Raw genomic sequence first — 20,754 nt, 5'->3', positions numbered from 1 at the left:
AACTGAACTGAAAAGAGATATTTCATGGAAGATGGTCTACTCAGAGCACTGATGATGACTAAAATGCTTCAAGCCATATCTGGCACTTTCAGGTGCTGCTGGGTCCATCAGTGCATTAGTTAGGCTAACATTAATAGATGTACATCTGTGCACCAGCAACCTGTGTTACCAGTTAACTGCTCTCAGATCCAATAAATCGTTACTCTTTTATGGTTTGCTTCCATGTGGTGTGTCGGGCTCTCTTAAGACCCTCCCTTGTCCTTTCCTCAAATTACATAGCAAGCAGTTCGGATAGTATTGTGAGCAAAAGTGGAATTCATACGTAACTGGGAATGTTACATAAGAGCACTTTAGTGTAGGTCTGAAAGTTCCAGTGATCACAGACAGAGAAGAACCTGGCACAAGCACTCAGACAGCCAGATTACAAAGATAGAAAGAGGGTGAAAAGAAACATTTTACAGTGACTGGAGCATTTCGGCTTCAGCTGGGAGTTCAGGAGGGATTGTTTTTCAGATGTTTGAGAGGATTTAGGCTGAAAAGCAGAAGAAATCAATAGGAGAAATCAAGAGGAGACGAAACCGATTATTTCCAGCAGATAAGAGAGATAATGAAGATATAACAAGTCACGAGAATGAGTAAACAGTGATCAAGCAGGAAGAGATTTGGAGACAGCTAACGGTGTACAAATCAAATCAAGTGTGCACGTTTGACAAAAGGACCAAAAGCCAGCTGAAAGAGGAGCTGCTGAAGACACGAGCTCAGGAAGAAACACGTAGGCTACTGGCCTCGCCTGAGCCATTTTACGGTCACACTTTGGCGTCTGGTTTTTGTTTTCCTCGACTAAACTTTTGACAGTATCAGTCATGTCGGAGGAAGAAAAATTGTCCTACAGTGAAGCCATTAAGAAGGCGTACGCGTCCGTATCTCGCTTCCCTCTCATCCCAGTCAGAGGAATTCCTCTCATGAGCCTCATCGCCCAAAACTGGGACTCCATCTGGGCTTTCCGTCCGGAGCCCTCAGACCTCCTCATCGCCACTTACCCCAAAGCAGGTAGGCCTACTATTTTAGGTCTAAGTAGGTAATCAGTTTTGGACGGGACTTTTTTGTTGTTGTTGTCATTTGCATTTTTATTGAAGTTCTGTTAGTGTTCACATAGTTGGTGCCAGTGGTGAAATGTGACTTTGTAACCTACTAGTGCAACCTTGAGTAGGTCTATTCCTTTTCATTGTCTGCTACTTTAAACTCCCTCTCATCCATATATCATAGGAACATATTGTCTTTGTACTCCACTACATTTATTTGACAGTTTAGTTACCTTTTGAGATTAAGAGTTTGCATACAAAACATACCATAATCTTATACAATATGATGCATTGTTATGTATACTAAAATAGTTAGAATTAGCTCCTTCTTAACAAATAACACTAAAATGCAAATAATAATAATATATATTTGAAAACACTCACATGAGACATTTTTTTCTGGATTATGAGTAACTTTACTTTTTATAGCCTACGTTTGTTGGCTACTTCGTTTGTAAAGTAGTTTTTTTTTATATTTCAATGACTTTAACTAGCAATGGAGTATTTTCACAGTGCATTGTTACTTTTACTTAAGTAAAGGATCTTACAACGTATAACACTGAAATAAGGCTAGTACAATAGATCACAGAACAGGATAATGAAACTGACAAAACAAACAGAAAATCAATGAAAAAGTACATAAACTACACAAATTCAAGTAAAGCTCTAGACCAATCCTCTTGAAGAGTGAGGGCTAACATTAAAATTGATAAAGGGGACCAAATTCCCTAAATTCTCAAGTTTGTCCTTTATTCAATGTGTAACAGTGTCACATAGGTGAAAAAAGATACAATTCTAGGACTTGAGTAAATGTTTTGGTTATTTTGGTGTGGGTACACGACCATGTCAGTGTTAATTTGTGTTTTTGGTACATAAGGGACCACATGGACCCAGGAGATAGTTGACCTTCTTTTTCACAACGGAGATGCCGAGGCCTGCAAACGAGCCCCAACACCTGTCCGCAGTCCTTTCCTAGAGATCTTCTCCCCGCCACCCATACCCTCAGGTGTGTATTTAGGTGGTTATGTTTGTATGTGTCTGATTGTATTTACCAGTTTTAATTAAATCTGTCTTCAAGTGCACTTTGTTACCACAAGTTTTTGTTAAAACATAAGATATTATTACCAAATACATCCTCCAACTAGTTCTGACTGTGCCATGTCGGACCTTACAAATCCAATTCCTGGAGGAATGTTTCTTCCGTCTTAATCTGGGTCATAATAAGGCATAGGCATAGAATGCATTGTGTATAGTTCCTCAGAACAGCATCTGATGTAATGTGATCACATGGTCAGCACAAGACTTCTCAATGTAGAATAGCGTACATTAGGGGTTGGAATCTCTTGGCACCTCACGATTCGGTTTGATTCCGATTCAGAGGCCAACGATACGATTCTAAACCGATTATTGATGCAACAATTATTTAATGTACATTTCCATGCGTGACTTTTTAAAAATATACATATAAATCTGAGTTTGCTACTCAATTTGCTAATCACTTCCTAGACAAATCAGCTAGACAAAGCTTAGACTTTGACATATATTTGTCACACACAAGTTTTAATGAAATGTTTTGTCTACTGAGGTTTTTATTTTGTAGTCATTCCATGCTTAAGCCTTAAACATGCTTGTGAAAGTCACCTTCTCTCCCAGTAATCTTCCAAGTCAGAGGCTCAGTCATGTTTAAAGGTGGATAATTGGCTTCTTAGAACATGAAACATGAGCTGGTCAGATGTAATGTGATAAAGTAGATGAACAGCTTATACGTGTTTTGCCTAATTATTTTATGTATGTCTTATTAGATTGATGTATATAAACAAAATTAAATTTTTTTTTCCTTTTGGCCATTTTTGTGTGTTTTTCTCCTGCACTCTTGCCTAAACTCTAAGTTGTTGTCCATTATCCGTTTTCTGATTTGTACTTGTCTGGAGACAGTAACTTTTAAATAAAAATCAACACATTTAAAATAAATAAATAAATAAAATATATAATATATATATATATATCTTTTTTCTGATTAATAACTTATCTGAATCGAGCATCGAATCGTTCTAGAGAGAATCGCGATGCACTTGATTATTTTTCCCACCCCTAGCGTACATTGTAAGGAAGGAGCAAAGGATGCTCTCTTGCTTGTTTTAGGTCTCTTTGGGTCTGAGGACCTACTGGTGGGATTGACCAAGTCACAGTGGACAAAGGGCTGATGACCACTTTAACTTGATAGGAGGTGTTTAGTCTCTTTAGTAGTTAGTCTGTAGTTGTAAGTTCAATAAATCCTCATTTATAAAGTATTTTGTTTCATGGTTTGTGTGGAAAAAAATCATTTAGTCACACAGAGGAAACAAACACCCGTGGCAGCCCTGAGATTACGAGGTTCAATTGATTAATTTAAGTTTTGCTTGTTTATTTAATATGAGGGTGGCGTCCAGATTAAAGTTAAGTTTAAATGCTGTTATTTAAGATACACTAATTGTCTCTGATAGCTAAAGTTGAGTGCCATTACCCTCCTTCATCTGCGGTACAAATGAATGTGTTTAGTTTGGTTATTCATTAATTATTAATAATTGCTACTGTTACACTACAAATATAACAACCCTCCTTTACCAACAGTGTTGCTGCAGAAAAAAATCCTACACTAAGTCCTCTTTTGTTTGAACACTTTATTATTATTTATGAATTTACGTAACATTAGTAGAGCATGACATCTGAGATAGTATGTAACAAATTGTTCAACTCTTTAATATGCACATATCCTTTCCCCTGAACTTTTGTTTCAGGTCTTGATCTTCTGAAGGAAATGGATCCCCCAAGAATCATCAAAACACATCTTCCTTTTCAGTTGGTGCCTCCTGGATTTTGGGAAAACAAGTGCAAGGTAAGGCTCAAACTGTCAGATTCAACTGAGAGCAAAATCCTGCAGTGAATTTTATTGCTTTACACTAAAACAATAAATGCATGTTGACTGGGTAAAAGGTTTTTGATAACAATGCTCATAAATGAGATGAGAGGTTAACAATACAATGCCATACAAATAGGTTACCCATTGCCTGCATTTTTGCTGTATATCCATTTTTATATGTTTTATATGTGTGTAAAGGCTATCTACGTGGCACGCAATGCTAAAGACAACCTGGTGAGCTACTACCATTTTGATTGTATGAATATGACCCAGCCTGACCCAGGACCCTGGGAAGGCTACATACCTAAGTTCATGCAAGGAGAGTGTAAGTAGATTAAATCCCATTGTTTTACCTTTAGTCAAACTGGTTGTTCCCGTTTGCACAAAGCTTCCAACCAATCTGCAGCAGCCAGAAGTTCTTATGTATTTTCTTCTTATGTAACACATTTAAATGTGTAAAAGTGGTTGGTGACACCTTAGAAGAATAAATTCCTTATCTCATTGTTTTTCCCCATGAAAAACATAGTATGCCTCAATGGCCATGACAGGATTACCAGCACCCTGTAAGGCTGCAGAGTGAAGGTAATGCCAAATAGAAGAAAATGTTCCAAAAGAATTTCAACTGCGTATTTTTATACTTAATTTCTTCTTTGGTGCCAGCAATACACCAACTGCTAACTGTACTGCCACAGATGCATTTTGATTCAAATGGTCAGGTTTTGAAGTATGTTAAACTGTTAATATCAAATATCAAATCACTCTCTATTGAGGCAATGTTATCAATGGTTTATACATTGTAACTAATAGCAAATCATTGGCTAATGCTTTACAGATCAGTTATACAAGATTAATAAGAAAATCTTTTGGGTTGCCAGATTGTAAAAAATCCCTTCAACTGGTGTTTAGCCAGCTGCAGCATGATACTTGTTTAGATCACTTTAGCTCTGTAATTCATCAGGAGGATTGCTGCAATAGACTGTTCTATTTTATATAGGCATCGCCCTCTAAGAGCTGTCGCTATTGGGTTAATCCCTTCGCGCATGCACAGTCGTGAAGATTTTTTTTCGCGCCCTTGTGCCCTGCACGGGATCTCTATTACGTCCGCAGTTACTGTATATCACAGTTGCAGGACTCAATCCCCCGAAGATGGTTCTCTTGCCGGAGGATTACGGAGTCAACCTTGTCATCTCAGGGGAGATAGCTGCTGTGACGTCAGAGCTGGCAGAGCTGCAGGCAAAGGATGCTTTTTCCCACGTCCCTCCAGGAGAAGAGAACGATGGTTTCTATTCCCGTTACTTTCTCACACCAGAAAAGATTTGAGACCCTTCTCGACCTGTCTGAATTCAACCAGTTTGAAGCACCCATTCCACATGCTGATAATCGGACGAGTGTTGGAATGTGTATGACCACGAATGGTTCACTTCTGTGGATCTGAGAGAGGCGTACTTCCACATCTCTATTGTCCCCAAAACACAGGAAATTCCTGTGCTTCTCCTTCCAGGGAGATCTTTTCCTGTACAACCAGCTACCATTCGGCTACTCATTAGCCCCCCCGCACGTTTTCCAAATGCATGGAGACAGCGTTACAGCCGTTACGCAGAAAAGGGATGAAAGTCCTTTTTTATTTGGACGATTTAATCATTATGGCTCCTTCCATAGAGAGAGGGCTGCACTCCACACAATGGAGGTCATATAGTACCTACAGACACTGGGCTTTGCCATAAACTGGCAAAAGAGCTCACTGGTCCCCTCACAAACAATAATTTATCTGGGCGTGGACATAGACGCAACCACTATGAGAGCCAAACTGTCAACGCCAAGGCTGAACGCACTGAGCTCTCTGCTGGCACGCATCACGCCACACACAACAGTATCGTCTCTGTCTGTGATGCATCTCCTGGGCGTGATTTCTGCGAGTCATGTGGTGGTTCCTCTGGATCTCCTCCACATGAGGAAGATTCAGAGATGGTTCTGTCGAATGCACCTCGACCCTATACGCCACAAGTGGCGGATGCTGACCATCCTTCCTTCCCCACAGTCGGACCTGGCATATTGGGGAAACTTCCGGACCCTTTCATCCGGGGTTCCCCTGGGCAGAGCGACGTCACATGTAACAGTGTACACAGGCACCTCACCGGCTGGGGAGGCATGTGCGAATCACAGGTGGTGGGAGGGACATGGCCAGTTTCTCCCCTCCCCCACATAAACTGCCTGGAGCTGTCCACGGTGCTGAAATTGTTAAAGCACTTCGCCCAAGTGGTTTAGACTATGTTCTGCTTGTGGACCTTGTGTTGCAGGTGGTTTGACTACATCAGCTTCGCCCTTAACCCAATAGCGACAGCTCTTAGAGGGCGAAGCCTATACGAAATAGAACAATAGTTACATATTGTAACTCCAGATTCTATGAGTATAGGCGTAGCCCTCTAAGATTCCGGCCACCTGCTTCACCAACCTTGGCTGAAGAAAAATGCTGATGTTAGGAGCAGTTCTATGGTCACGCAATTGTGATATACAGTAACTGCGGACGTATAAGAGGCCCTGTGCAGGGCACAAGGTTGCGAAAGTAATCTTCACAACTGCGTATGTGCGAAGGGATAAACCCAATAGCGACAGCTCTTAGAGGGCTACACCTATACTCATAGAATCTGGAGTTACAATACGTAACTATCGTTAGACCACTTACTACCTTCTGGAAAAGGGCTCCACAACACCTGGAACTAAATTTATTTATTAGCAACTTATTAACATTTGCAACTGCAGACCTTGTGGAATTGTTGTAAAAAACATTTATTGATTTATTATGACTTCATATTTCATCTATATTTTAATGTAATTTTAACAATGGACAGCTTCGCTACTTGTATGTGAAAGTTGCCGTTTGTCCTGAGCCTACAGAGAATCTTCACAGAATTAGCCAACTAAGACGTCTGCAATTATAAATGTGTAAGGGTTATTGCAGCAACACATCAAGCCAGCATTTATAAATATTAACATGTTGTCAAAACATTGGTCCAGATCCCTACAGCCCTGTCCCAGAAGGTAAGTGGATTAACTGTTCATCGGTGAGTCTTCTTGACGAATAAAAGAGGCAACCCAAAAGTCAATGACTATAAAGATAAGTACATTTATTAACATTATTAAAACTATACAACGTATAAACCCTTAAAAAGTTGACACAAGCTATTTACTGGACTGGGAGTGATGTTACCATGAAAGATGCTCAATGAGTTCTGTTTCCACAGTGGCATGGGGCTCCTGGTATGACCATGTGAAAGGTTACTGGATGGAGAGAGAGAAGAAGAATATCCTTTACCTCTTCTACGAGGACATGAAAGAGGTACAGATAACATATGGACTCAGTATTACCAAAGCATGTCGTTATGTACTCTTACCATCATATTTAATCCCCAGAATCCTCGGCGTGAAGTGGAGCGCATCATGAGGTACCTGGACTTGTCAGTCTCTGATGAGGTCATCAGCCGAATTGTGGAGCTCACGTCCTTTAAGAACATGAAAGAGAACCCGATGGCCAACTACTCCTGCATCCCAGCTCCTGTTTTTGATCAGTCAATCTCCCCCTTCATGAGAAAAGGTACATCAATCTGCTCCTAGTCCAGAAGCAAGATATTGATCAAAATAATAAAATAAATGAGCAGGGCAGGGCATGTACCAATTCCAAAGGTCCAGGTTTCAAAATTAGGGTGAGTGATCTGCAGTGGGTGAATACAATATCATGAACACATTCTCTCACTACTATTAATACCTTATAATGTAATGCAGTTAAATCAACAGCATGCTGTAAGCCTCACAAAGACACGACACCCTACTCTGTTATTGCATTGTGTCATATTTTGTCTTCTCCCTGTACTTCACATTATACAGTATAGTGGCGCTCCCTAGAGGTTTCTGGATTTCTTGCCTTTGCTTGTTTTTTTGTTTTTTATAGACTATAATAAAAACTAAAGGTGACCGTTCCTTTGAAGCGGTGGCTCCAAACCTGTGGAACGCCCTTCCTACTGTCTTACGTTCTGCAGTCTCTGTTGAAGCTTTTAAAAAGCAGCTGAAGACGCACTTGTTTAAATTCGCTTTTGACTCATGTTTGTAACTTTTAGGTTTTAATCTTTTAAATGATTTTCATTGGTCTTTCAGTTATTTTTTCCTTGCTTATTTTCTGTTGGATCTTACTGTATTTTTACAAATGTTTATCATGTGAAGCACTTTGTGACTTTGTTTGTAAAAGGTGCTATATCAAATACACTTATTATATTATTAATAACTTTATGTTCAAAATAGCTGAAATGAATAGTCGATTAAATGATTAGTCTAAAGGCAGAAAATGAATCTGAAACAATTTTTTAACTATTAATTGCTTCACCGTTTTTCTTTATTTTGTAGCGTAGTAATTTGACTATTGAATTTTGAACTATTTTCTGGTATTTCATAAACCAATCCATCAAGAAAAAAAAGTTCTTTGTGACTTGATTAATCAATAAGGAAAATAATCGATAGTTGCAGCCCTATGTTCAACAATAGATGCTTTTAGGGGAAATAATTAAAGAACTTCATTTATATATCTAACGTTGTTGTATTCTCTCTTTTATTCTCATTTTCTCTCTTTACAGGTGAAGTAGGGGATTGGAGAAACCATTTTACACCGGAGCAATCAAAGATGTTTGATGAAGATTATGAAAAGCAAATGAAGGAAGTCAACATACCATTCAGGACCCTCATCTAACGGATTTCCAAACGGATGCAGTTCTGCAAACCAAAGACCGGTGTACTGACCTGTACAGCACTATACTGTCAGAAATTTGGCACAAGCTAAATACCAAAACAAAAATGAATACAAATAAATTAGTTTAATCCTTTATGTAGAACACTGTAATCATTGCACCTCTTTATGTGTAGATACATCCAAATGTTATGTTTAAAGGATCAATAAAAATGTACTCCACAAAACAAGTACATGAGTTTGTAATCATCACTTTATTGCAGCTTATCACGTAAACAATATATAAGACCAAAAGTGTTGTGACTGAGTGGACATGCCCATTTTATGTCATGAGACCTCCTAACAGCCTGCTGATTGCATTAAGCCTATAGAGAGCACTGGCAGCTGGAGGCATGTGGTTTTTCTGCCCATATGAAGTCAATTTGCAACCCTACACCACACTGTACAGAGCCCAGCCAAAGCAGGGAGGCTGCACGAGACACGAGCAACAAAGACTAGAGTAAAAGTAATGAGCTGGAAAGTCAATCATATGAAAATGGACAGAGGACACAAAAACACAACAGCTGAGAATATCCAAGTTTAACAAAAAAAAAATCACCTTTAATACATACTTTATTTCTGAGAATAAAATCTTAAATACTTGAATACTTTTCTGACAGGGACACTTCCCTTTATTTTAATCAAATCTCCTTCCTTATATAGAGGCTATGTTTATGTAAATTTTTTGACATGTTTTATTGTTTTTTTTTCTTCTAAGTTTTCCCTGTGTTTTCACTCTCTCTTCTATTGGTTGGCTCCCCTCTTTGGTTCTGAACTTCCTCTCTCTCTTCTCCGCCTCTTTCTCTCCAACCCTTACGATCCTCTTCTTCTACATCGTTATTTAGCTTCTGTACCTGGTAAAGAGAAATGGATACATCAGAGAAGGGAAAGGATTTTTGGACAACAGTGAAAATTGAGATGACAACACTTTTGACAAATTAACACTTAAACTATCTTGGCAAACAAACATATGATCATTACTAAGTTTCAGCGTTAGAAAGCACCCCCAAAATTGAACTAACCTTACTAAGAAAACCTGATGCAATGTATGAAATAACCTTCAACTTCATAATAATTGTTTGTTTAACATCAAATCTAATGAAAGCAGCAAGACAACTAAGTTGGTGGAGCAAAAGTCATTTTGCACGAACAGCATGACAATCCCATTTAATAATATTGCAGAAAAAGTCTGGTAACACTTTATCACAACACCCCCTTCCCCATTTATAAGCAGTATGTAAACATATAATAAATGGTTTAAACACATTATAGCAGATATAAGAGCATTTTTAGTGTTGATTAAGAAACACGAGAAAGACATATTTTATTTAATAACAACTGTGTATTATCTGCTTATATACTTATATTATTTTGGTTGTTTTTCTTTCTGTGATGTATTGAATGTTGTTTTGTTTGGTGGTTGTTTTTAATGTAATTATACACGGCAATGTATAGATGCACAATTTGTGGGTGGACTCCAGGAAGAATAGCTGTGGCTATGGCCCAAGCTAATGGAGATCCCAATAAATCCAATCAAATCAAATATCCCAGCATCCTGTTAAGAGTTAAATCTGTTGATAATCAATAAACATTTTAAAAGAACTGACAACTATTGTGTTATAAACAAGTGTTTTCTATGTTTATATTCTGCTTAGAAATCTTAATTAGGAGGGTTAAAATAAAGTGTTGTCGAAGGCTTTTGTGTGAATATCATGCTTTTTTTGTTTTGTTTTAACAAAATTGGTATACCCTCTTACCAACAGACAGAAACAACCCAAAAAACACGTTGTACTGCTGACACCGACAGAAGACACTTAGAGGTGATTAACTGGGCATCTCATGAGCCGGTATAAACACAGAGCTCTCAGGAGGACATCAGATACAGAAAGCAGCACCATGACTCAGTCATTAGTCATTGTGTCACCTTGTCAATTTGTGACAGATATTAATTTTTCATTTACGTCATTAAGTAGTAGGGAGAAGACAGAGTTCCACATCAACAGGAGTGTGATATTCTATGAAGTAGACACCACTGAGGACTAGTTTTGCATAAGAGCAGCAACATACGCAACAAAACAAAACATACACCAACATGCGCCCAAACAACAGATACACAGTGAAAACGAGCAGTTCGAGTTGTGGAATACCTGGCTTTAGTTACAGGCTAATGGTGGTAGGTTGACTGAATTTAGTCTGGAAATCAACAAGGGTTAAGTGAGTTAATGATGAGGGAGTAATAGGATTGAATTTATGATGAAGAGATGAAATGAGATGACAGTACAGGATTAAGAATAATTACACTTAGTTAAAATATTAATGAATAAATAACAAAAAAAAGATGATTCAAGCTTCTTATAAGAGATCATAACTGTTATTTTAGGAAACAGGGTATATATTGTTTACATGTTAGAGTGAATGTGCAAAAATATGAGGCTACTTACACTCAATGTAGTTGCGGGCCACAAACTTCAACACCTCATCAATGAGGATGACGGGGAAGGAAAGCTTCAGGACCACCATCCACTGGTCTAGGTTCAGATGGTTCAACTTGAAGACCATCTGGGGGGGGGCAAAAGAGTGGGAGTCAGAAGTGCTGGGAAACTACAGTGGAGAGCAACTGCAACAAAAACTACATGTCACAGAGGATAATATTTCAATATAATTCCTAAAACTGGGAGATTTACACATCTAACTCTTAAATCAATCTGTAGGGAGCACTGGTAGCTGACTTACGGGCAGAGGGTCAACATAGATGATCATGAAGTGCAGGGACATGGAGAGGGTCATGGCGGAGAGCAGCCAGAAGTTGCTCCATGGGGGCATGCGAATCAGAGATTGGTTCTCAGACAAGCTTGAAAAAGAAAAAAAAGGAATTATGGGAATAAATGTCTGTGTTACCCGAAGAAACCACTGGAGTCATCATCAAATGTATCATCATCACACATGAAGTATTACCTGTTGAGAGCGTTGGCCATCTCAATGGTGACAAGCACAGACAGGGCCATGGTCATGGGAGTGCAAGCCTCAAAGATCTCACAGTCGATGCCGACGAAGTCCTCATTTTCACCGTGGCACTGCATGAAGTGGGACTGTACAGCGGAGAGGCTAGGTTATTAAGTGTCTGCATGTGAGTGTGTGTGAAAGACAACATGGAAGGGACACAATTACTTACCAGCTGGTAGTAGCTGACACCGGGGCCAGATACATCATAGAGGAACCAATAGGCAGCACCACCAACAGTGGCACAACCGACGTATCCTGTTAGTAAAAGATAACAGTGTCAGTGTGGGCAATGTTTTTTTTCCCCGCATTTAAACAATATCCAAATATCTAATAATGTCCAAAGTCCTACTTACCACCAATAGCCATATATCTGAAGAACAGCCAGCCAGAGATCAGGGGCTCCTTGGCGGAACGTGGGGGCCTGCCCATGATGTCCAGGTCAGGGGGGTTGAAGCCAAGAGCAGTGGCGGGCAGACCGTCAGTAACCAGGTTGACCCACAGCAGCTGGACGGGGATCAGGGCCTCGGGCAGACCCAGAGCGGCAGTCAGGAAGATACTAAGAGAGTGAAAAAGTAAATAATAGAACAAAAGGGAAGGCCGAGGTTAGCCAAAGACAGAGAGAAAGATGGCTGAAATGCGGCGTTTAGGTGTGGGTCGGAGTGCATGTTACGTAAGTAACTCACCAGACGACCTCACCAACGTTGGAGGAGATGAGGTAGCGGATGAACTGCTTCATGTTGTTGTAGATAGCTCTGCCCTCCTCAACAGCAGCCACAATGGAAGCGAAGTTGTCGTCAGCCAGGACCATCTCAGAGGCAGACTTGGCAACGGCAGTGCCAGAGCCCATGGCGATGCCGATCTCGGCCTTCTTCAGGGCGGGGGCATCGTTCACACCATCACCGGTCTGGGGTGGGAGGAGAGGACGAGTAAGTTAACCTACTCTCAATCTACACACATGTACAGACAAATTAACAGACTTACTGTGAAAACGTGTATGCTGCTGAGCTCTTACCATAGCAGTAATATCATCGTGACCCTGCAGGAACTCCACAATCTTGGACTTATGGGATGGCTCCACACGGGCGAAGCAGCAAGCCCTGGTTACAGCCACAGCCTGTTCATCAAGGGGCAGATCGTCAAACTCACGTCCGGTGTAGGCCTTATCGTCAACATTCTCGTCCTCTGTGAAGATGCCAATGCGACGGCAGATAGCAATAGCGGTTCCCTTGTTGTCACCTGAAATATGGAGGAGAAGTTTGGTGGAGAGTAGGACTGGTCAATATATCAACATTATATCGATATCGTGATATGAGACTTGATATCGCCTTAGATTATTTATATCGTAATATCACATACAGCAAGTGTTGTCTTTTCCTGGTTTTAAATTTTTTAAAAAGCACTCACTCCTAAAATCCATGGTAAATACACAAGTTATATGATAATGTTTTACAAGAGACATACATCACAGCACATTCGGTACTGATAATTCCTCCCACCCATAATACTAACCAGTGATCATAATGACACGGATTCCAGCAGCTCTGCACAGCTCAATGGAGCCACAGACCTCCTTACGAGGGGGATCCAGCATACCCACGCAGCCAACAAAGGTCAGGTCAGTCTGAGGAGAGAAGTGGGAATGGAGTCATTCGATCTATGTTTTCACATGTAGTTACAGTTGCATCCACACATCTCAATATCAAGGTGTTTAATTCTCACCTCGTAATTGACAAACTTGGTTGAGTCCTCGAGGGCCATCTCCTCCATCTTCAGTGGGTTGTCACGGGTGGCCAGGGCCAGGCAACGCAGGGTGTCGCGGCCGCAACCCCATTCCTTGATAACAGCCATGATCTTTTCTTTGATGGCGTTGGTCAGGGGTACGCGGGTGGTGCCAACACGCACATATGCGCATCTGTCAATCACACCCTCAGGGGCACCCTGTGGAGATAACAGGGTGATTATTTTGTGTTATGTTGAATGCTGCACCTTTAAAGTGCAGGTGTTTGACCAAAGGCTGAGAGAAGGAAAACAGAAGCAACCTGCCTTCACAAACATCTTGGCACCACCATCACCCTTAGTGGGAGTGCAGTACACGGACATAGACTTCCTGTCACGGGAGAACTCCAGGGTAACGTTCTTCTTCATGAGCTGCTTGATCACCTGTTGGATACAAGGGTTTTTGAATTAGATAAGCAGTCACCTCGCCACAGGTTGGCTTTGATTAAAAACTGTAATTCTTTGGAACAAGTAGGACTGATCCAATTTACTAATCGTTTCCAGTGGTTTGCAATTAGCTGTATCAACAATATAAATATGGATTATCCTCAACATGTAGCAATTGGCTGGAGGAAACTTACTGTGCAGCAGGCATTGGCTCTCTCAATCCTGGACAGGCTCTTCACGTTGCTGTTGAACACGTTCATCTTCTCAACCAGGCAGGACAGGGCAGTCTCAGTAGCCTCACCAACCTTCTCATAGATCTTCTTGGACTGGATAAAGGGAGAGAGATGCAAAGAATTGGTTGAACTGTGGAAGGTCATGAGGTTTCAGCGTAGCAAAGACACTGATTGACTTTAGGACTTTACCTCATTGTAGTCCAGAGAGGAGTCGTTGCAAAGGGCGCAGATGGTAGCCATCTCAACAAGGCCGTCGTATGTGCTGCAGTTGGTCTTGGAACCTCCCTGGGAACTAAAAGACAAAGAGAGGATTAGAAATACATGAGAGACGGTTTATGTCCACTTTACTGTATGCCTGATACTGGATTTGAATGATGAAAACCAACTTACACCTCGCCCTCGGGGGTGTACTTGGAGCCAGAGATATCAAAAGCATCAAGGGAAACATTGTCGCCTTCAGCACTCTTAATGATGAACATCTGTGGCGAAGGAAACAAGAAGAACGAAAGTTTTAATTGTGCGGGCCAGTTTTTTAGACAAACTGTTCACGATACAATTTCCATTTTGAGAGTGTAAAAGAAAGTTTCACCCACCTTGGTCACACACATTTGGTTGGTGGTGAGGGTACCAGTCTTGTCAGAGCAGATGACGGAGGTGCAGCCCAGGGTCTCCACAGAGGGCAGGCTTCTGACAATGGCGTTCTTCTTGGCCATACGGCGGGTACCAAGAGCTAGGCAGGTGGTGATGACAGCGGGCAGACCTGAGAGACATTGGTGGAAACTGTGAGTACGATAAACAAGCGGTGGAGGAACACAAACATTAACTCCGACTGCCACTTTCTGGTTAAAATAACGTGCTTCCCCTACCCTCAGGGATGGCAGCCACAGCCAGAGCAACAGCGATCTTGAAGTAGTAGACGGCACCACGGATCCATGAGCCTCCGTGGACGGGGTCATTGAAGTGGCCAATGTTGATGGCCCAGACAGCAACACAGATCAGGGAGATAACCTTGGACAGCTGCTCGCCGAACTCGTCCAGCTTGGCCTGCAGAGGAGTCTTCTCCTGCTCTGTGGCAGCCATCTGGTCACGGATCTTACCAATCTCAGTGGAGACTCCGGTGGCCACAGCAACACCGATGGCCTTTCCGGCAGCGATGTTAGTGCCCTACAGAGGAGAAAAGCAGAGAAAGGTAAAAAAAAAAAAAAAAAAAAAGCAGGTAATGGTAAGGAAATGAAATATGGAGTAACAGGAAAAAGCTTGAAACACAGGGAAGATAAAATATTGTTTGTAAGGCACTTACAGAGAAAAGCATGTTCTTCTTGTCCTGGTTGACAGCTCTTGGGTCTGGGACAGGGTCAGTGTGTTTGATCACACTGACAGACTCACCTGAGAGAGAAAACAGAACATTTACTCAAAACTGCCAATGGCATTAGGACAGAAAAACATGTCATTGCAGATTTAAGGTTTCTTGAAAGCTTACCAGTAAGGATGGACTGGTCAACACGCAGGGTGGTGGACTTGATGGTAACAAGCCTGATGTCAGCGGGGACTTTGTCACCAACTGTTGGAAATAATTAAAATAATTTTTTCTTTCAAATATTTCTACTAAATTGTAATAGAATGTACTTACTTAATACTGGTCTTATTTACATTAAACATAAAATAAATGCAAGTTATGTGACTGTGTATACTTGTAAATTACATTTGCAATAACATTCAAGTGACTGTAATAGTTGTAAGTAGCACAATTTATGTCATCCATAATGACATCCATAACTGAAAAATAATTAAACAAATATCCAAAGTCTTGGCAAAAGTTATTCTAAATTTAGACCCAAATGCTCAGAGTAACTTTCTATACTTAATCCACAGATTTTGAAATGAGACAGATTCAAAACTGACACATAATGGGAATGAACCACACGTGTGTGTGTGTGTGTGTGTGTGTGTGGGTTGGGGGGGGGGCGCAGCCAGCTAGAGAAGCAACAGGTGTACACTGACAAATGAACAGAAGTGGGCAATGGCAGCGAGGGGAGAAGAGGTGTGGCAGGTGCTAGAGAGGGTATTTATAATTGTGATTTTGCTTTCCTCCAGTCAGCATGTTTCACAGCAGTGTTACTCACATTGCCTTAAAAAGACACAAGGCTTTGCCATCAGCCTTTTCCAGACACATATAACCTGAATTTGTGTCTGTCATCCTTTTCCTTAACAGAAATGAAAGCAACTCACTGGATTTTTGTTCTATCTTTTCTCAGTGAAGATGTTTTGACAAAATAGACTGTGACAGGGGATATTATTCCCCTGACATGAACGTTTACAGATCAGGCTGACAGATTGGCTTCCGCCTTTAAAAATGATGAACGATCTTGACATTTCTTACCAGACACCTCCACAATGTCTCCGGGGACAATTTCCCTGGCCTTGATCATCTGCACACTCTTTCTGTCAGAACGGTAAACCTTGCCCATCTCAGGCTCATACTCCTTGAGAGCCTCAATGGCATCTTCAGCATTACGCTCCTGTGGCACACACAGAAAAAAGTCAAATAAGTAAAGGGGGGTCAGCTAAAATAAAAACTGAAATACACATTCACAATTTTGAGCCACACTCTAACAATTATCATTAAACTGATGTCAATACACCTGTTTATCCTTGCCTAAATGTAATCCATACTCCTGTTGTCCTTGGTCTGGATCTGGCCTCTAGTAGGCTTTGAGTCAAAAGCAATTACACACTGATACACAACCTACTTATGACACATGAGTAGGTCAAATCTATGATCCGATCTTTGCCATTCCATTTTAAGTTACCATGTATTGTAGGTTTTCTTGTCTGTTTTTTTCTCCAAATAAATACCAACTATTGTGTGGGTCCATAGATCTATGTTTACATACATAATCTAACAGAGGGAGTCTGCAGCATGAAAGTACACGCTGGGTTCAGAGATTAAATTTAAAATGACAAAATCTTCTAATAGCAGGTTGCCAAAGTCAGTTCTGTTTTCAATGAGAAAAACAGGAACAAAGCAGCTGATTTTGACATTTGGCGTGGATGTGATGACAACAATATTCCGCAGCGACTGATGCCTGACAGCAGTGTCAATTACTTAATAGCATGCAGAAGAGCATGACTTGCATAATGTGAATCATCCATCTCCTATCTGGTGATTATATCATATGTATCTTCTTAATTTGAAGTTAGAGTGAATAATATTGTTTATTTAGGATTTACACTATGTTGTAACACCAACTCCAGTTTCCAGTTAAGCAACCACGTCTGGGTAGAAAACATGGCAGTAACTGGAGCCTGTTTACTTTCTGCCATCATTGCAATTTATATGTCTTATTGCTCAACACGCTGGGCCTCGTCACTGACCTGCCAAACTCCAACAATGGCGTTAGCGATGAGGATAAGAAGGATGACGAAGGGTTCCACAAAGGCAGTGACGGTCTCTTCACCTTCCTCAAACCAGGCCAGCACCTGAGGTCAGAGTGGTAAGCAAATCAGTGTTTGTTTCTGAGCACAGAAGTGGAGACAACAGTGACAGTGGGCCATACTGCTCCTGAGAAACAGCATGCAAGTGTGTCTGTACCTCTAAACATTTGAATGAATAGATTCCTCTGAGCTTTATAACCTTATATATATTGTGTAAAGTCGTAATAATAAGAGGGTATATTTTCAATGATTGTGAAGGCTTTCAATGGGCATTTATAGTTTTGTTTCACATAGCATATATAGTATACAATTACATGCAACAATGTGAAAAAGCTTAATTATACAGGCCATTTTCAATAATTTACTTTGAAATTGTGTATTCCCTTCCTTTCCTTTCCAGTGTATCCAATGCCTGCTATTATAATAATACATTTCTGTCATAATATGATTACATAATTGTTATTAATTTGATCTCAATGTCCCATAACTCCTTGGTCCTTTTGACTTCAACCCTCTCTCTGTGGAGGCCCTTCGTTCCTTCCTTCAGGCCTGACCTTTCCCGAAGGATTCAGTTTCTCTCCTCAGCTTGGGGCTTTCTTAAAATAAACCCATAACCCTCAGCCCCCCTATACTTCCCTGACCCCCATCTCTCACTGGCTCCTCAATATTCGCCTTCTAAGGCCATCCTGACAGCTGGCCGAAGGGGTGAAAGTTGGGCATAGGAATTAATACACCTCCTACAAGCCCTTGCAATCTGTCTCCCTCCTCTCAAGTTGTCATCCTCAAAAATACATGGAGGGGTGGAGGGGGATAAGAAGTTATCTGGACAAAGTGACCAGACAGAAATGATCAAGTGCAGCATGCTTGTTTACTGGAAGAGTTTGTGTGATGGGGTTATAACGTTAAATGCATTATAATGGGCTGTTATCAAGAATGTAAAAGAGGCCCAGAGATTATTGTGCCAAAAATGTAAATGTGAAAAAACACATTCTGAAGAGTGTAGAGTGTTTTCTTGTTAATGAGAATTGTAAAAGTATGCACCTGTTCATTCATAGATAAAAGTTGAGTAAAGTGTCTGATCCCACGTGGTGTCAGTGTCTCGTGGAATTTGTTGCTACTATTATGTTTACTACAAATCCTACTGCTGTTACTTGAGTTTGAAATGAACGTGATAGGAATAAGCTATTTTTAGCCTCTAAACCTGAGTTTAGAATTACTGACATGACTACAAAAAACACTTGTTTACTTACAAAGGAGATGCAGGCAGCCAGCAGCAGGATCCTGACGAGCAAGTCCTCAAACTGCTCACTGATCAGCTCCCAGATGCTCTTTCCTGAGTGAGACAAAAAAATGAACAGAAATAAATGGATAATTATGACAAAATATAAATGTAATTACTGAAATAAGCAAGGGAAAGTGCATTTCGGTGCAAAGGGAAGTATTGAGAGTATATGGAGTATGGATTTAGAAGAAGAAAGAAGGTATATTTTATTTATCCCTCATGGGGAAAATTTAGATTTCAGATCTTTGTTGATAAATATGATGGTCAAAATGTATTATACATTGCCAGTACAATGTCATTAGCAAGTGGGAATCCCAAAGTGCTGCCTGCATGTATTATTATGGGGAAGTTCAGATTTACATGTTTTGTAAACGTGGCTGGACAATCACTTACCCTCCTCAGCGGGCAGCTCTGGAGTTGGACACAAAGGTGGGAGAAGGAAGGAGGAAAAAGTTTGTGGAGAGACAGAACAACAGAAAAAAAATGCGTTGGTTAAAATGAATATTCAGAAAAGAAACATGGCGTTCATCAAGACACATTTTTAACAAAACTTAAAGTTATACTTCAAGATCTTTGGTTTCTCAAACATCCTAACATTCACCTTTTAAAAAATCCCTGTTTCTTTATACCTAAAGACTTTGAGCACTGTATGGATGCCTGCAATTATAAAGCCATTGTACTGTATTTGATATTAAATCATCTTTGACATCTAACCTAGGCCGAAGAAAACCTGACTGCAGTGGCTGTACACCACATCAGTTCCTCAATTTGTAAACAAAATAAAACATTTGGTTTAGTGACAGCTCACTAAAGTGTTCAAAGGCAACAGAAACATCACTGGGAAAACAATAACACTTTTGAATATAACTCTGTATTACAGAGTCTTTACTGTCTATTTTGCCTTTCCACTGGTTATTGATTAGCATCATATTACCGATCATTCAGCCATGAGCCATCTAAGGACCTCCCCTTTCTACCCGGCCTAAAATTATCCATCTCTTCTGTTAACGCCAGCCCCATATATCACCCAGGAAGCTTCTTGAGCCATCACCTGTCTCTCTCGCTCTCCAGCCATCTTCTTTGGCTATCTTTAAATAGCTCTTCAAAGCCCTCAAAGTCTCTGCTTCTCAATGTCTCTGCATTTCTACCAGCTGTTGCAACTCTTCTCTAAAACAGCATCACATGCAAAATCTCATCCCAGCCCGACTCAACAAGTATCTCTTAGTTAACTCCACTGGTGTTGACTCAGGAAAACGCCTCCAGAAACTTTGTAGAATATTTTGAATGCAAACACTCAGATCTTTCTTTAACTGTAAAATGACAAGTTTATCAATGTGGCCTAGGTGCCAAACAGATACTTTGTGAATCTTTCTTCTTTCAGTAGGCCTCCCACCCCATCCCTGATGCCCACACTCTCACCGTTGTGGCCGTATTTCTCCAGGTTCTTCTTGAACTGGTCGGGGGTGAGACCGCTGTTTTCATTCACCCCGAAGTAAGCCAGGCATTCAGCCGGCAACTTCATGTGTGCGTTCTCCATCCTTTCTGGATAGACAAGTGATTGCCCGTCTAACCGTGCCTCTCCGCGCTCTTTTACTTCTTAGTTGTTCACTGCAGTTCTTACCCTTGTTCCACCACCGTCACCTAGAAGTGTGGCACCCTTCAATTCAGGAGTACTGGACTGACAGAAAGAGCGAATAACCGCATACATATTCAGGGTTATATACCACCAAAGGGCTCAGGATTGGTGGACACCCCGCTGACACACACCCCCAAATTCCAGCATGGGAGGGCATGATGGGGGAGCGTGGGTGGGGCTCGAGGTGGAGAAATGGGGAGGGGAGATGGTGGACTTGGACAGGAACTGAGGACAAGGCTTGGATTTGGAA

The 20,754-nt window shown here is 40.9% G+C and overlaps 2 protein-coding genes across 3 annotated transcripts; one reads left to right on the top strand and one right to left on the bottom strand.

Moving 5' to 3' along the window:
* The first annotated feature begins 309 nt into the window (after positions 1-309).
* sult1st6 (sulfotransferase family 1, cytosolic sulfotransferase 6) lies at positions 310-9,317 on the top strand. The gene is made up of 7 exons (XM_028568059.1): positions 310-1,050; positions 1,960-2,088; positions 3,860-3,957; positions 4,180-4,306; positions 7,224-7,318; positions 7,393-7,573; positions 8,604-9,317. Exons 1-7 carry the CDS (start codon positions 864-866, stop codon positions 8,714-8,716), a joined length of 930 nt encoding a protein of 309 aa, XP_028423860.1. The 5' UTR covers positions 310-863; the 3' UTR covers positions 8,717-9,317.
* On the bottom strand, positions 8,949-20,576 carry atp2a1l (ATPase sarcoplasmic/endoplasmic reticulum Ca2+ transporting 1, like). 2 transcript variants are annotated; one of them, XM_028568058.1, is made up of 24 exons: positions 20,288-20,405; positions 19,262-19,279; positions 18,837-18,919; positions 17,527-17,631; positions 16,532-16,670; positions 15,632-15,712; positions 15,452-15,537; positions 15,018-15,315; positions 14,745-14,911; positions 14,542-14,630; positions 14,341-14,443; positions 14,113-14,244; positions 13,799-13,915; positions 13,475-13,693; positions 13,265-13,376; positions 12,768-12,991; positions 12,439-12,659; positions 12,109-12,311; positions 11,925-12,010; positions 11,708-11,841; positions 11,486-11,603; positions 11,194-11,311; positions 10,900-10,945; positions 8,949-9,606 (listed from the first exon to the last, which is right to left on the bottom strand). In XM_028568058.1, the coding sequence occupies exons 1-23, from the start codon at positions 20,403-20,405 to the stop codon at positions 10,941-10,943; spliced, it is 2,976 nt and encodes a 991-aa protein (XP_028423859.1). In that variant the 3' UTR covers positions 8,949-9,606; positions 10,900-10,940. The 2 variants fall into 2 exon arrangements, with proteins under 2 accessions (XP_028423859.1, XP_028423858.1); XM_028568057.1 differs by lacking the exons at positions 8,949-9,606; positions 10,900-10,945 and having other exon boundaries at positions 11,186-11,311; positions 20,288-20,576.
* Positions 20,577-20,754: the final 178 nt, after the last annotated feature.

This window comes from Perca flavescens, chromosome 21, assembly GCF_004354835.1.
Source record: "Perca flavescens isolate YP-PL-M2 chromosome 21, PFLA_1.0, whole genome shotgun sequence".
NCBI lineage: Eukaryota > Metazoa > Chordata > Actinopteri > Perciformes > Percidae > Perca > Perca flavescens.
Note: the sequence above shows the minus strand (reverse complement) of the source record. Positions and strands in the feature narration are given on the sequence as shown.

What these genes read in the sequence shown, in the direction of transcription:
- sult1st6 (XM_028568059.1), top strand. Translation starts at nt 864, where the DNA reads ATGTCGGAGGAAGAAAAATTGTCCTACAGTGAAGCCATTAAGAAGGCG. An exon ending in CGCCACTTACCCCAAAGCAG is followed by an intron (nt 1,051 to 1,959) that starts GTAGGCCTACTA and finishes TTGGTACATAAG; the next exon opens with GGACCACATGGACCCAGGAG. An exon ending in TAAGTTCATGCAAGGAGAGT is followed by an intron (nt 4,307 to 7,223) that starts GTAAGTAGATTA and finishes CTGTTTCCACAG; the next exon opens with TGGCATGGGGCTCCTGGTAT.
- atp2a1l (XM_028568057.1), bottom strand. Translation starts at nt 20,405, where the DNA reads ATGGAGAACGCACACATGAAGTTGCCGGCTGAATGCCTGGCTTACTTC. An exon ending in ACCAAATGTGTGTGACCAAG is followed by an intron (nt 14,631 to 14,744) that starts GTGGGTGAAACT and finishes CCTTCGCCACAG; the next exon opens with ATGTTCATCATTAAGAGTGC. An exon ending in AACGTTGGTGAGGTCGTCTG is followed by an intron (nt 12,312 to 12,438) that starts GTGAGTTACTTA and finishes TCACTCTCTTAG; the next exon opens with TATCTTCCTGACTGCCGCTC.